This window comes from Mesitornis unicolor, unplaced genomic scaffold (genome assembly GCF_000695765.1).
Source record: "Mesitornis unicolor isolate BGI_N332 unplaced genomic scaffold, ASM69576v1 scaffold13832, whole genome shotgun sequence".
NCBI classification, from domain to species: domain Eukaryota; kingdom Metazoa; phylum Chordata; class Aves; order Mesitornithiformes; family Mesitornithidae; genus Mesitornis; species Mesitornis unicolor.
The window spans coordinates 58,114-73,999 of record NW_010168698.1 but is presented as its reverse complement, the minus strand read 5'-3'; the positions used below and the strand labels follow the sequence as shown (position 1 = coordinate 73,999).

The window sequence follows — 15,886 nt, the reverse complement described above, 5'->3', positions numbered from 1 at the left end:
TAAGCTCAGATGGTGTGGAGCAGGCTGGCAGGTACCGAGGTCAGAGGCTGCCGTAAAAAGTGCTCATCCTGAGGCGTGCCTGCACTATCTGCTGCTGGCCAAAATCTCCGGCGTTGTGAACAGAGCCTGAAAAATGAAATAACCTGGAAATGACCAGAAGCTGCCAGCAGGCACAAGAGGAAATACTTGTGTTTATGTACTTGTTAAAAAGTCAGCAGGAGAATCAGTCTCATCAAAATATCTCCCTCAATTATTTGCATTTAAAGTATGATATTTAGCATAGGGCTGGGATACTGCGTGATAAATTGGGGACACACAGTGCTGTCAGACAGAGAGATAGCTTCACATAGGAGTCACTGTGAGGTTTCTTTTAAAAACTGTTGGCCATTGCTGTCTCTGTGATCAGTTGCTCATCAGGGCCAAAGAGTCAATCCATTTATAAGTAAGTTCACAGAAGAAACTGGAATAACCACCAAAATCTCAGGCATAAAAGTTTCAAAAGCAGAGTAACAGGATAATGTTGTGTAGTAAATTCTTTGCTGAAAATTACTTACCCAGCTGAACAGGTTGATTCCCTTTGCACTCAATATTTCCACTTTCAAGCTACTTGCTGTCCGTATCACCACATCATTTCTGAGATTCTTAGCCACTACTCAGGCATTGTCAATATAAAATGTGTTTTCCCTTTTGCTTGAGAGGAACTGCAAAGTACACGCAGTTGTGTAACAGGCATTTTCTTGTCAATACCCTGCACTGCACAGAGGTACTGCTGTCCCCACATGCTCACAACCTGTATGAAATCGTGCAGGTACCCAAAACCAAGATGGGCCGTAACAACATGGGCACTTGAGGTGCAGATTGCCTGATTGGGGGGGTTGGGGGACTGATGGCGGTGTGAGGTTATAAAATTGGTGATTGGCTCCAGCAGTGTTTCAGAGCACCTTCACAAGGCACCAACACTCCCAAAATACAGCCAGCACAGAGTTAAGTGCTCTGAAGTTTACCAGGCAGAGCAAGCAGCTTCCTAGAGCGGGCTTCACTCACCTGCTGGGAACATGGCTATGGGTCAGCTCTGCTCTCTTTGGAGCTTGGGCTTCTGACCTGTAGTTATGCATTAAAATTTAGTTTAAAAAAAACCCAAAACAAAAACCACCAGCTTACACTCTTAGCTTCACATTGTGGAAAATAAGAGATCAAATACTTTGTTCTGAGCTTACCTATTTCTACCTCCTCTTCCTGTCAGCCTTCACTGTGTTTGAAAACGTGATGGCCAGCGGCAGCAGTGTTGCAGCCACCCACGTCTAGCATAAAAACCCAGTGGTTAGAGCACTGCCTCAGGAAACCAGATACCTACGTTTGCCAGCACAAGGCCAGGATGCAAAAGATATCCATGAGTGGTCCTACAACGTCCTTTTCCTCTTCTTTTTCCTCCTATGCTTGTGTTTGGGATTGGGAAGTGGCTGTTACAGATCCCTTTTATTCTGAATCTGTGTTGTACAATGTGTTTTAGCCATTTTCATAGAACAGGTAAGGTTCAAGCCGCAGAGGCAAGGGTTGGGCATTTAGAATCGTAGAATCACAGCATGGTTTGGGTTGGAAGGGACTCTAAAGCTCATCCAGTCCAACCCCCCTGACATGGGCAGGGACACCTCTCACCAGACCAGGTTCCCCAAAGCCCTGTCCAACCTGGCCTTGAACACTTCCAGGGAGGAGGCATCCACAACTTCCCTGGGCAACCTGTGCCAGGGTCTCCCCACCCTCACAGTGAAGAGAGTCTTATTTCTCGCCACGGTTTTGGGATCAGAGCAGAGGCTGGGTGGAAGACCACAGCCATTTGGCTTTCAGGCCAAGCAGAGAGGAACATCATAAGTTTTGGGTGCTGTGAGGTGGATTGGAGGATGTCTGGGTGTCTTTTGCTTCAGTGCCTGGATACTGTAGGTTCTAACCAGAGTTTTCATTGTCTGCTGAATTTCCCACTGGCAAAAAATCAGCATGCAAATACTTACCATCCGCACCAAATGTATTTTGCCTGCCCTATTGCTCAGTTGTTAAAAAGGGATCTTTATGAAAAAACCACACAATTTAGAGTCATGACTTCTGGGTAATGTATTGCTGTTCATATCAGTTTTAGGAATAAGTATTTTTGCAATAAGAGGCAGAGATTATTACAAATTAATTTACATAGGAGAGGACAGTCAATGTTAGGTTTCCAGTTGCCATTTTTCCAGTTGGAGTTGAGGGCTAATGGAGTAGGAGAGACTTTCTCCCAGTGCACCTTGGTTAGGTACTGATGCAACCGTGAAATAAAATCTGTACGTAGTGATAGCATGGGACAGGTACCTGAGGATATGGTCCTGAAGAAGGAAGAAGCCCTACACAAAATGTGGAAAAGAAGGGTGGAAAAAGCCTGCTTCAGGCTGTGGTAGAGATAGTAACTTAGACTTTGCCGTGAAAATTCTTCACATTATTTTGTCATCTTGATAGTAGATTCTGCTATTGACAGAAATTTATCATTTAACAAGTGGGAAAATCAAGCAAATAGTAAAGAAGACCAATATTTACGCTTGAGCAAGTGAGAGGTTTGAAAGATGCAGTGCGAAATCTTGGAGGAAGAAAATAGATTATTTGTAAGTGTCCAAGGTCCAGTGCAATTCTATAAATCAAGAGAAGTTGCTTTGAAATTTTCCTTTTCACTTTCAACAGTTACTGTGCCAACCTGGCCATATTAATTGAGCATTATAAAGGTTCCAAAATGTTTCCAGTGCAAATGCGTTGGACTGCTGGTGTGCCTAGGACATTTGCATGATTCATGTTACTATGCTAATATTTTTGCGAGATGCTTGGGCGTTGGCCTCGGTGTAATTTCATGGTACATTTGAGGTCTAAACCACGGAGAGAAGGGCTGAAGGGGGTTATTCATGGACTTGGCTTTCTACAGGTTTTTCTGTTTCCAAAAGCCAGCTGTATGATGCTGCTTCTTGGAGCACATGCTCCAAATTTGTCAGTGAAAAGGAGCCTTCCACCTCGTCCAAATCCCAACGTATGCGTTTATACAGCTATGACATCGTGTATTTGTGTTGTTCAATATTCCAGATACTGTTCTAGAAGATTATCTGGTTTCCCTGGAGTCTCAATTTTAGGTAAAAAGCATTAAAGGCTATGTTTTTCAGTGATGTGTTTGGAGTAATATTCCTTAAGCAGCAAAGTTTGGGGAGCAGACGTTCACTCCAGCCTCTGTTTCCTCTTTGTGCAATGTCTGCCGGCTCTAGAGTCTTGTTTACGTTTTCATCTTGGTCACTGATGATTTTTTAAGAAGATAATATTAAAATAAGATCCACCGTTTTCCAGAATTACCATTAAGTGATACCTGGGTCCTTAAGCTTTGACTCTGCTCCCATGTAGAGCTCCCTAATGTTTTACTTAGCAGTGATTGGGACCTCCACAGAGCAATTTTGGTTTAAGGAGGAGTTTTAAGCAAATGGGAAAATCCTAAAGTCCCTTCCGCGCTGAGGCTATGGGCTTACCTTGCAGTAAGTGTTCCTCAAGCTTGTCTGAGTCCCCTGCAGTTGTTTGGGGTAACTTAAAATTCCTAATTGTCTGTGTTCAATTTCCAGAGAGAGCATGTGGGGCTGTGCCAGGTCAGCTGTTAACCCTTTTCGTTTTTTCAACTCCAGGTATGAAGCATTTTATTGTGTATTCTATCATGTTCTGTTTGTTGACAACGTCGAGTAGCGGTGCTTTTCGGCTTTCTTTCCCTCTCTGTGTCACGGCTGGGGGATTCACGGGGCTGGGCAAGGTCCACAGGTGGTTTTGGCTTTTGTTTCTTATATTTCGGGGCTGGGACGTTGGTGGTGTGCGTCATGGGAAAACTGCATTTTTCTTTAAATCCCAGTGACTAAAATATGACAACAGAAATAAAGAATGTCCTGCCTGATGTTTGATAATGCAGTTTAAAACAGTCTACTGAAATGCAGTAATGCCTCCTTTTACACAAAGTTAATGTGAGGCAACCCAGCTTATGTTATAGTGAGTCGTTGCCAGTTACCGTGAAATAATTGACGAGCAAAGCTGTAAAAATGTAGGAAGACATATTTGCAAACGGCTCCTTGCTTTTTTTTTTTCTCCAAGGAGGCCAAAATTTGAAAACCTGACTGTATAATGCACCTAATAGATGCCCTGCTTTAGGGTGCAGAGTTTACAAACAACTCCAGTGGGAGGGTTCACCTCACTTACCCAAGTAGAAATTATGTTGTATGTGGCATATATGCCAACGCTGACAGGGTTCTTGGTTTAGTTGGTTTCGTTGCTGTTGTTTTATTGCATTTTAAAATAGTGTGCAATGAAATGTCCACTCTCAGTGTGCTTGCTTGCTTGTTTGTTTGTCTTTCCTTCTTCTTCTGCTTGTTTTGTGGACCCCTAAAAAGATTGATTTGGAGTCGTGTTCGTCGTGTGGCAAGTGTAAACCTGTCAAGTCACTGTTTTAGCTGCTCTTAGTAGGATCTGTGAAGCACAGAAAGAAAAACAACTTCATACATTCAGTATAAGCAAATAAATTGCAGAATAAATCTAATTCTTCACATTTATAAGTAGAGCTAAGCTTCATAATAAAATTAAGAAGACAGCATGTTTCAGAGCAGTTACGCCTTCAAATTGCTAATGAGTAATCAAATACAGAAATCATTCCTCAAATCTTCTCCTATCTCCAATTTGCAGTTAATTGCATTACAACTGGTATATTTATATTAAAAATTTGCAGGATCTTACTACTCAAACGTTTTCAAAGTAGCAGCAGCAACTTCTCTGTTAAAGCCAATACAAAGCTTTTAAGGTTTCGTTTGGTACGGGATTGAGATGAGACATTTATTTTTTAAAAATAGTTTCTTTGATCTGAGTGAAATTATCAGTGCGACGTCAGAAATTATTCTGAAGAGCCCACTAGTCTCCTGTAGCTGAAATTAGCAATAATATTTTTTATAATCACCAATTATATTAGCTTGTATTCTACAGGAAGCATTTTCAAGAAGGAAGCTTATGTTGTCAATTTTTTGCTCTTTTTTAATGTTGTCAATATTTTGCTCAAAAAATTGCTCATGAATTTACATGTAGAGTTTATGCATACCATAACAATGAATTTTGTTACATATAACATATGTAACAATGAATTACGAGACCCCCGAACAAGATGCATGGTTGTATGTAGATGAAATGGTACAAGTCCTCTCATGAACCAACTCAAGTGATTTACCACTGAAAGTCTGTTGGCTCCAACTGGAGTGAGATGAGACTGAAAAGTAATATTTTGGTGAGGCAAATAGCTGCTTATACAAACAGAAACTTGGAAGAGAGATATAGGGTCCTTTAAGTCTTTTTAAATAAAGGACCAAATTGTTCGAGAAAGTCACATCTGTCAAACCTCATTTAGGCCACGTGGACCTGTCTGTGGAGTGAAAGGTGGAAAGAAGGCCGGTGAGATGAGCTGCTTAGGTCAGTGTCTATCATTTGAGAGTATGGATTCTGACGGTGCACTTAGAGCTGTTCACACTGCTAGGAGCGTTCATCACAGCTGCTCTTGATTCTTGGAGTACGGCGCTGTTGCAGTTTAGGAACAGTAGCTGCTTCTCAGAAGTAAACTCTGCTACAATTAAATACAATTAAAAACTATGTGAGTGTGTAGATTTAATTTGAATAAATTTTCATGCATGCCCATTTTTTAATTTGGTTTATTTTCTTTGTTTAGTTTTGTGTTGCTAAAGTTATATTTTCCCACTAAATTTCAAGAAAGTTATTCTTTCATAAAATTACACTCGAAATTATGGTGCTGTAGTTATGAAAGTGCAGAAGCATTCTTAGATACTTGATTTTCTTTGTGGCGGTGGGGGAACAGAATGGACCACAAAGTCTTGAAGAAACATTTTGTTTAGACTGCTTTCCCCATGTTTATTTGTCTCATGAAGTCTACTAAAGGCCATAAGTTTTACTCAGAACCGATCCCACATAGATGTTCTTCATGACCTCCATGGATAGCCACAGGCTGGGGCTGTTGCTCCAGTTCATAGATGTCCAACTGTTCTTTTCCTGTAAAATGCTGACAGTTTTGTCCATGTTATCCCCCCTGATCCAGAGGTGCCCTGAGCCACACTTCACCAGTGTCAAAGTGATTTTATGTGCGAGTTTCAGATGTTGGCGGGCACAATGTGCCTCTTCATCCTTGGTGCCTCGCAAATGGTGCTGCTCTTACTCTTGTGGACTTTACCTCTGTTTGTCTTTTTAACACCTCAATCCGCAGGGTTGGCCAGATGGGAGATGTTTGACAGCTGGAGGACTCAGATGCCAAATTCTGGAATATAGCTCTCCTTACATTGGCTTGAGGGTTCATGGCTTGCACCTTTGCTGGCTTCTTGGAGAGCTGGCAGTTGTAGCACCATCTCAGGGGCTGTGTTAGGGTCAGGCTGCTATGGATTTGGATGCCTTTTCTGATCCGAATTACCCGGCCGGACACCATTTTCACCTTAGTTTGCTTTGACTCTCTGCTATTCAAAGACAAAACATTTGCACTGTTCTGTTTTATCCCTGCCGTTTCTAAGACTTAACTCGAAACAGTCGTTCTCATTTGTCAGCAGCTCAAAAAGATAATAAGCATTGGAGAGTGCAGTGTTTCACTTGTTAGGGTTCCCATTCAGTCAGTAAGAATGTGAGGCCCAAGTCTGCACTTGCAATTCATCTCTGGAACCAAATTGTAGCTACAGAGCACAGGCTTTTAAAAAATTTATTTCTTATGTCCAAACTTTGATTGCTTTCAACTGCGAATGAATCTAGCCTCTGTCAAACAGAAAAAAAATACTAATTTGGGGAGACAGTCTGGACCATTTTTAAAGAAAAAAAGAGTAAAGAGTAATGATGATGATAATAAATAGGACGTTACTGGTAATAATTAAGAGCACTGCCAGAAGAAAATGCTTGATCTTCTCTTTGCCTGATTTGGAATGTCCTCATTACATACTTCAGTTTTACCTCGGGTTTTTGTTTGAGTTTTTTTCCATAAATGAGGTAATGAAAAATGAATGCATCTAGGATAGCCAAAGCATTTGAAGTTATTCCCTCATCTACGCCTTTTCCTCCATACAGCTCAGTGCAGAGACATTACTTTCAGCGGGAAAAACTGCAAAATCAGGACTCCGAATATGTAAAGCATGGATTAGTCATACCTGCTATGAAATTTTCATTCCCTCACTCAGCTGTAGTGAGAGTATGGTGTGCTCCACTGGAGGCATGGGTTTCTGTGTTACACACTCACAAAGTTTTTTTAACACTTGAGCAAATAGCACTTGTGCCTCACCTGGACATAAACTCCCACCTGTATGTTAGGGTTAGTTAAATTAGTCCCCCTATATGTTAAGTTACTTTTAGGTTCTTAGCATAAACAACGCAGAGGTGTTTTAATCATCAGGATCCTTGGCAAAGGCCTAATTGGATGAGATACTTGGGGAGCAGTGGGGTATCTTGTCTCCCTTACTGAATATGGGCCATGACATAGACAGGAGCACAGAAGTCATGGGATGAGACGACCCTGAATGCTACCTGAGTGTGGACAGGACTGAGGCTGTAGGCTTCATTTCTTGGAGCAACATTAGGACTCAAACAGTTGTGGATACTGAAATGAAGCTTCCAACATTTATTTCCCTCTTGGAGCTGAGTGTCCAGATTTCTAGCACGGAGCCAGGATCACCCTTCTCTACCTCAACTTTCAGCCTCGTGGTTCTTGCATTCCTGGTGTCAGGGTAGCCTTACTTCCACAGACACTCATGCAGGAGACCTCCAGATCCTTATGGCTGGGTTATTCCTGGGATGGGGGAGATGCTGAATCAATCCTTCTGTCTGAGAAGGTCCTGCAATAGAAGTCCCTCCCTCCCTGCACAAATCACTTGACCATAAGGCTACAAGACAACAGACTGCCAGTGCCACTGCAACCAAAACCCTACCTGCCTTTTGTGAGCTTCTTCACAAGACACAGGTGAAGGTCAGGATGGGCACCTCCAGCAAGAGCATTGTGTGAACGTCTGCCTTGTGGTGTAGGTGCCTGAAGAAGCTCCAGCTTAACCATGAAGGACCTCACGGGTTTAGGGACGTGCTGGGTAGGACGCTGGGTGGGAATGCAGTCATGGACCTAGAACAGCTTTTTGGTGCCCTGCTCCTAAATCAGGGTTTCAGCATGCCAGTGTCCACACTCTTGCATGTATTTCACTCTCCAGACTATATTTTCGCCTTTCAAATGGGCACTTTTTCAGTGCTTTTTAATGTGGTAGAATTAAAGATGCTATTCTATTACCTAGAGTAGTCATTTTCCCTGTTTGCCTGTTTCTGCCCTTTTGCCTAGCAATGGATGGATCTGACTGTCCTTAGTTTTTTACATCTCAGCTACAGTTTCTGCCCCATTAAAGAGATTTTTTTGTCACTTTCTGTATCCCAGTGGCTTTGGAAATCATACATAAAGTAGAGCAAATTACCATCTTTTTTGTTTTTTTAAGAAGCAGCTATGATCGTTGTCCCTTATGCATTCTTTTCAAGCAGAGAAACAATGTGTGCTGTTATAAAAGGAAAATAAACAACTGCAAAGATGTTTTTCCTTTCCCTTGCACCTCCAGTACATTCTGTAACCGAGTTACTGTAATTGTTTTTAAACTTTTTAAAGCATGCGTACTGTCAGGAGGTTGCGGTAAAACAAGTGTAAGTATTTCTGATAAGGCCGATGTGACCGCAAGGGACGAGAAAAGATGATGGAGCAACCAGAAAATCCCATGTTTTGTTTATCAACATCTTTTTTTGCCTAATTGCAGATACTTGGAGAGAGAATCTGTTTACTTCAATGAAAGGGTAGCTTAGGGTTCGCTGATTCCCAAGGCAAAACAGAAGCGTAGTTTCCAACTTGGAAGCCATTCAGCAAGTGTGATGAGCTGAAGTCATTTGTGGATTTGTATGTTGCATTTTGACGTGATTAAATGTTTTAAGTCTATTGATTTCGTGCTGGGGATTAATGATGCTGAATGAGAGAGCATCAAAGAATAAAACATGTTTACACGCCCGATTAAAATACTTTAAAAAGAGCAGAGTACCTATTACTGGATAGAAATGAGATAAGAGCAGCATAGGACCAGTCATGCATTCTGCACCGAACGGAAAATGAATTAACTTCTTTAGGCATAGAAAGAGGAAGAGCAAAGATTTGATAAGGATTGACTGTACCTTTCTGAATGCTTAACACTAGCATTTGACTCGTTATTTTGGAAGAGGGGATTAAAGAGGTTTCATTATCAGCGGCCGCAGATCTGTTCTGCTGAATCAATCAAAGCGAGATGCTGAGCTGCTTGGGATTAATGAGACCATCTTTTAACTGGAGAACTTGCTGGTGATGGCATGTTAATAAAGGACGAGACCCAAAGATATTCAGTGCAGCTGTGGATGGGTGATACAGTGAGGATGGTGTTTGCTGCTTTGAATTTGCATAACATTTGAGATCTGTTTGCCTTAGCATGTTAACTCAAAAAAATACCGTTATCTTAAAATGTTCATAGTGCTAATTGGGTTGTATCTGCTCCCTGCAAATGCTCCTAATGCCTGTCTGGATTCATGGGTCAAATCTGGATTTGCAGTTAGGTGTCACGTTCTGTTTACCACGATAATAGCAGATGAAGATGGAAAAGACCTATTTGCTCGTTAAATCCATCCTGTTGAAAGCACGATACAGGCTCTTCCCGTAGTATTAAACTGTTAGTACCCGTGGTGTTAGCCAGAATGCCAGAGAGAAAATTTATTGGTGCTGTATCTGCGGAGAAGGATGCCTTCATGATCAGGTTAGCATGTGAAATACTTGATGCATGTGAAATACTCCCTGCTGAGCTCGGGAGAAGTTTAAACGCATGGTCTAATACAGCTGAGTAAATATCTGACAAGACCAGCTCATGTACACATTTGGGGTTTTTTTCCTCTGCTAATGCTCTGATCCAGATTAGCATATGTGAGATGAATCCAGCAGTCTGATACAGACTACAATTCCTTTCTCTGAGAAGGGGTTGAATGATTATCCTGGGTCTGGGGGCAGCAGAGTTGGGGGGGGTTGACAACGCAAGGTTATTTTCTTTAATTTTATTTTCCCTGCTTCCACTGCTTAATACAAGACCTGGAGCCCTCAGTTACAGAACAAAGTGTCAGCCCAGCTCCTGCAAACCCAGGAGCAGAGTAATGACTGCTCCTCACATGCTTCCTGCCTCGGTGCAGGTGCAGGAATCAGGAGGGCCTGAATAATTCATAAGGTGCAAATTAGCCCCAGCTTGCTCCCACTGCTTGCATTTTGCTTCTGCATACCTACCTTAGTGCTGGGAAGAACAGAAATAAAGGAAGCTTGGGAAACCAGGGGAGGGCAAGGCAAAAAAGTGGTACAGTTTAAAGGCCAAAGTCATAGAGGCTGCTGGATATGGGGTGCGTTTGAAGGCTTGGTGCTTATTGAGGACTTGAGCTATACATTGATTATTCATGAACTGTTTTCTCAGGAAGAAGTAAGCTCTGGGGACCCATTCCATTGCTCCCAGAGAGGGAAAAAGCTTCCTTTTAAGAATTAGGTTTTTCCTGCTTTTATTGTTACTGTTTCTAAAAAATTATTGGTCAAAAAACCCCCTCTTAAAGCTCATTTAAAGCCTGTTAACCTGTTTGAGAGAGTATACATTTATGGTGTCGCTGAACACAAGGGTCCAGGGAAATTTTGGATGTTACAGTGGTTACTGCTTCAAGTAAATGTGGATTCCAAGAGCTTGTATGAAACTAGTTATATCTGGGAATGCAATGTGTAATTAGCTTGTATTTTTGTCATTTAAAAGACAGCATTTATCTGTTTTAAACACTGTTCATGATGGTTACCTTTCCTGTTGCATTACTTAGCTGCTTTTCTGCCCAGAAGATCACAATGAGAGGCAAGGGGTGCTTAATCCTCCCGCTGCGCAGCATCGCAGCTCACCCAAATACCAAGCCATGGGCTTTGCCGAGCGCTGTTGTTACGGGAGAAGGGAATTCCCGACACAGATCCGTGAACAGTTCACGCGTGGTGAGGAGCCGGTCTGCAGAAGGCGGCTGGCGGCTGCTGAATATCCCTTTGACACCTCTCACCTGGGAGATGGAAACAGCCGACATCCCCAGCAGGAGCAGGAACAAGGTGGTCAGTTCTTCCTGTTGGTGTGAAGAAAAACTACTAATGTTTTTACTGGGTTGAATATGAAAAGGGAAGAACAGCAGTAAAAAAGCTGCTTTTTAGTGCTGTGATGGGGTTTTCTTTTTGGGGTTTTTTTCAAGGTTCTTTTTTACATACACCCTTCTTTCTCCATTCCCTTCCACCGCACCCCCTCATGGCTCCCGCGGTCACGCTGCCATCATCTGCTTTTGCGTTTCCTCCGTTTTGGGTGGCTGGGACGGGAGCTGGCTCTGGTTTCTGTCATTTCCGCTAGGCCCCAGCTTGGGCGAGCGCCAGGACCAACAGGTGATCCTGGGAGCGGCACAGCAGCAGGAAGGAGGAGGCTGTGCCTGCAGAGGACACCGCACCAGAGGGGCTGCCTGGCCCCGCTCCAGCTTTCTGTATACTTAACAACCCCCAACCTCCCCCATACTGAGCAGAAAATCTGTGCAGAGCAGCTCAGCTGTGGGCAGCCGTCATAGAGAAAATGTTAAGGAGTCCTGGAAGAGTACTGGCTCTGCGAGCATGGAGGTGCACTCCATCTTAGGGAGAAACCTTGGTTGGTCCTTTATAGGAACAGGTCTAAAATTGTGTTAGCTGCTGAAAAGTAATAGGCACTCTGTCAGCTCTTACAGGAGAATAAGCATTTCAGTAAATTTTGGTGCTGTGCTCACAAGCTTTCTTGTTTGTATAGGAACTAGTTGGGAATGAGGTGATAATTCAGTTAAGCTTTTCTCTACAAGGAGTAGCTTGCAAAGTCATGTGGAAATTATTTGGGCAGAGTTAGTGCTGGCCAGGAAGGGGCATTTCAAGCTACAGAGCTGGGGGCAGCCAGTGCAGGAGCTGTGCAATCTCTGGTCATCTCTGTGAGTAGTTTTTAGAACACATGAAAAGCTTCCAGGAATCCTCAAGACAGCCTCAAAGAATTATTTTTTTTTAGAGGAAACTCCTAAAGGTTTCGGTTTGGGGTTTTTTAAATGAAAACAAAGTTATATTTAGGAGATTACAGTGGCTTAACAAAACCAGTTTCAAAACATATCTCCAAGGCTTGGGTTAACCCCTTGGCATATACCATAGTGTGAGATAATGTGTCCCTGGAAACCCTAGCTGTGTGTTTGTATTTGTGAGGCAGGCTGATGTTTTAAGATAGATACTTGGTAGCCTTAATCCTCTGCAAAACAGATGATATCTCAAATTCTTTCTGCTCTGTACACATGGAAGCCAAATTGCTTCTCCTACCTGTAGAGCCAGTGCTGGTGGTTTGAAAGGTGTGTATAGATAAGGTGTAGGCTTTTCTGTATGCCCTTCTGTAGGGAGCTGGGCTCTCCTTCGATGCACCACAGCACATCTGCTGCACAGCAAGGGAAGGCCGACAGGAGAATGGGAAGCCTTGATCAGCTCTGCCAGTGAAAAGGAGGTATTGCAGCAGATCTGCACAACAGTAAGCGTTCACCCTGCCTGACCGTGCCTGCTACACACAAACCAGAAACAGAAACAGTAATGAGGATAACCTCAGTTATGAGACATCAACATATTTAGTAATGCTTCTAGCAGCTAGCTGTCTGCAATCCTTTTAACTGAGCCAGCAATGTGAGATTTCGTTTCTCTGTGCCTTGTCCTGCAGTTTGTCAGCCCTGAGAAGGGGGAGGAAGTGCCCTAGCAGGGACACATTGCATCTCAGGGGTACGTTGTGTGTGGAAACCTAAAGGTGATCCAGGAGCTGAACTGAAGCAGCTCGTTCATGAATACACACTTTACTTCTCTGGGCATGTCTCCCCATGATAAATGATGCACTGATGGAAACTAGCATCTTAATTTATTTTTCCCCTTGTGCCCTTTTCTTTTCAGTTCTGATTTTTACTGCCTCTGCCCCCTTGCAGAGCCTGGTGACCCTGTTATATCAGGAGGCAGCAGTACCAGCTGGGAAGGCTGGAGAGCAAGCAGGAGTACTTCCCACCTGTATTTGGCTCAGTGCAGCCTAGTCCAGGCAAAAACCCTCCTGCAGGCAGGAGAAAAGCATCCTTCAGCAGCCCCCAGAAAGTCAAGTTTTCCAGTGCATTTGGCAGGCAGCCTGGAGCAGATCATTCCTTCTGCCAGCCCTGCGGAGCACCACCCCTCACGGTTCTCCCTCCCGCTGCAGCACATACCTTACTATTATTAATAGTCCGGAGGCACCAACAGCATGCTTTGTTCAGGTCAGTATGTGGTTGCCCAAAGAGCAGGGAACTCTGTGGCAATGTATTTTTTTTTTACTAGTATTTGGATTTGGTGATGAGCGCTGTAGTTTTTCCTGGTCTTTTTTTTTTTTCAATGCACCTTCCTCTCTTCTGCCTCCCCCCTGGGCTGCCCCCAGTGCACTCAGCAGATGAAGGATGCTGTGATCCCTCCAGCAGAGGAAAGAGAAGCGCTGTTGGGACACAGAGGTGCGTGGGAGCGGCAGGCATACACGAGGTCGTAGTGCTTTGGTGGGAGCAGATCAGCTACACCACGTGAGCTGCGCAGTTCCTTCAACATGGAGCCCTAAAAATGAAATGAAGGGTGAGCAAGAGAAACAAGTCAAGAAACTAGCCAGCGGGTCAAGGGAGGTGATTCTCCCCCTCTACTCTGCTCTCGTGAGATCCCACGTGGAGTACAGCGTCCAGCTTTGGAGTCCCCAACAGAAGGAGGACATGGAGCTGTTGGAGCAGGTGCAGAGGAGAGCCACAAAGATGATCAGAGGGCTGGAGCACCTCCCCTACAAGGACCAGCTGAGAGAGTTGGGGCTCTTCAGCCCGGAGAAGAGAAGGCTCCAGGGAAACCTTATTGTGGCCTTCCAGTTCCTGAAGGGGTCATACAGGAAAGCTGGGGAGGGACTAAAAAGTCCCAAAGGCAGGTAGTGACAGAAAGGGGAAATACCTTTAAACTGGAAGAGGGGAAATTTAGACTGTATATTAGGAAGAAATTCTTCACTGTGAGGGTGGTGAGACACTGGCACAGGCTGCCCAGGGAAGCTGTGGATGCCCCCTCCCTGGAAGTGTTCAAGGCCAGGTTGGACAGAGCTTTGGGCAACCTGGTCTGGTGCTCAGTGTCCCTGCCCATGACAGGGGGGTTGGACTGGATCGCTTCCAACCTGAACCATTCTGTTATTCTGTGATCCTCAGACTTGCATTGCAAGCGTGCAGAGGCCCATGCTGTGGTTTGCTGGTGCATTACATAGTGTGTGGGGAAGTGAGCTGCTCCTGTGTATTTGGCCTGGTGTGTCTTGGCCCGAAGTCACCAACTTTATCGTACTGTCACTGTGAAATCAAGGAAAGCTTCAAAATCTGTGGCCGCTGTTTGTTGAACCATAAATCCTTAAGAGTCGTATTTACTTTGGAAGTGACAAAACTTTCAAATATATCTGCTTTCAGACCACTAAACCTAAGCAAAAAAGATATGAATTAGCATGTGAGCAGACAGCACTTTCAGAAAAAACGGTGGCTTTGGAAAGCGTGCTAACAAAACGTCCGGTCACGGGGATTCCTCTGAACTCGATGTGGAGTAAGAAGAATAGGCAGCATGCACTGAACCTCATGTTCCCCAGATTAGTAACGGTTTAATGTTATTCCTGTAACCCCTATACTTCCTCTTGTAACACTACCTCCTCCTGTTTTTCCACCCTCTGTAGTTCTACTGTTTCACCGAGTATTAGCTCGCTGTGGCACATACTTTGTCTTTTTAAATGCTTCGTGAAGTACCTAGTGCTCTTTGAGTGCCACAGAAGAAGAAGAAGTAGTAGTAGTAGTAATAATTATTATTATTAATTATAACATTAAATTATAGATAATATATCACATATAATATCTAATTCATATTATAATGCAATAAATTATTGTTGTTGTTATTATTAATTTGCCAGATGTATTGTGTCAAGTTATTCTTGTGTTGTTAGTTGTGTGGACAGAAAGTAAGGGTGACTGTTGAATGCTGATAACCCAGCTGTAAGGTAAACCTCTCACACAGGAAGGGAAATGGTGTGGTTTATTTATGAATACTCTCAGAAACAATGTCTGTCTTCCAGTATACCAGTGCATTTTTAGGGTAGTGCATTTTACTTGGCTGCGGCATCACCAAAGGTCAATAATAATCAGGGCTAAATTGCTTACAGCGCAAAGGTAATGAAACGCTCTCATTACACCGGTCATCATTTTCATTGTTAATTCAGTGTTGTTTAACTTTTCACGGGTTTCTCCGTTACAAATGTGACAGTGAGACGGCCAGGCTGAGCCATCTGCTGCCTGTGCTCGAAAGGTACAAAAAGGCACTGCAAAGAAAATTGATTGACTGCAGTTGACTGTATTGGGGAGAGACCTCACTTGAACCAGCAGTAACCACAGAGAAGTGCAAACTGGCTTTAATTCTCTAGCAGAGCGCTGCATATTAAGGATGTACACAGCAGTTGGGAGGACGCATTCAGAGTCCGGTCATGTTCAGGGTCACATCCCCTCGGCTTTCTCGTTGTCGCTGTGGTTGTTTGCAGCCAAGGGGAATTCTCTGGCTTTTGGACTTAATGTTAGATATGTAATTGGGTGGAGAATTAATGTAAACTTAAAATAATTCAGTTTCACAGTCATTATACTCAGCTTTAAATTATTTAGCTTCGTGTCTCCGGTATCTCCCAAAAGCCCTGCCATTAGCAGTCGTCTGACTCTC

The 15,886-nt window shown here is 43.5% G+C and overlaps 1 protein-coding gene across 1 annotated transcript in view; it reads left to right on the top strand.

The window, feature by feature from the left end:
• The window catches only part of KLF12 (Kruppel-like factor 12), a 155,468-nt gene that overhangs the window by 97,459 nt on the left and 42,123 nt on the right, over positions 1-15,886 (top strand). The window contains 2 exon segments of the mRNA XM_010179117.1: positions 4,930-4,958; positions 5,875-5,897. Coding sequence (XP_010177419.1) covers positions 4,930-4,958; positions 5,875-5,897 — 52 coding nt within the window.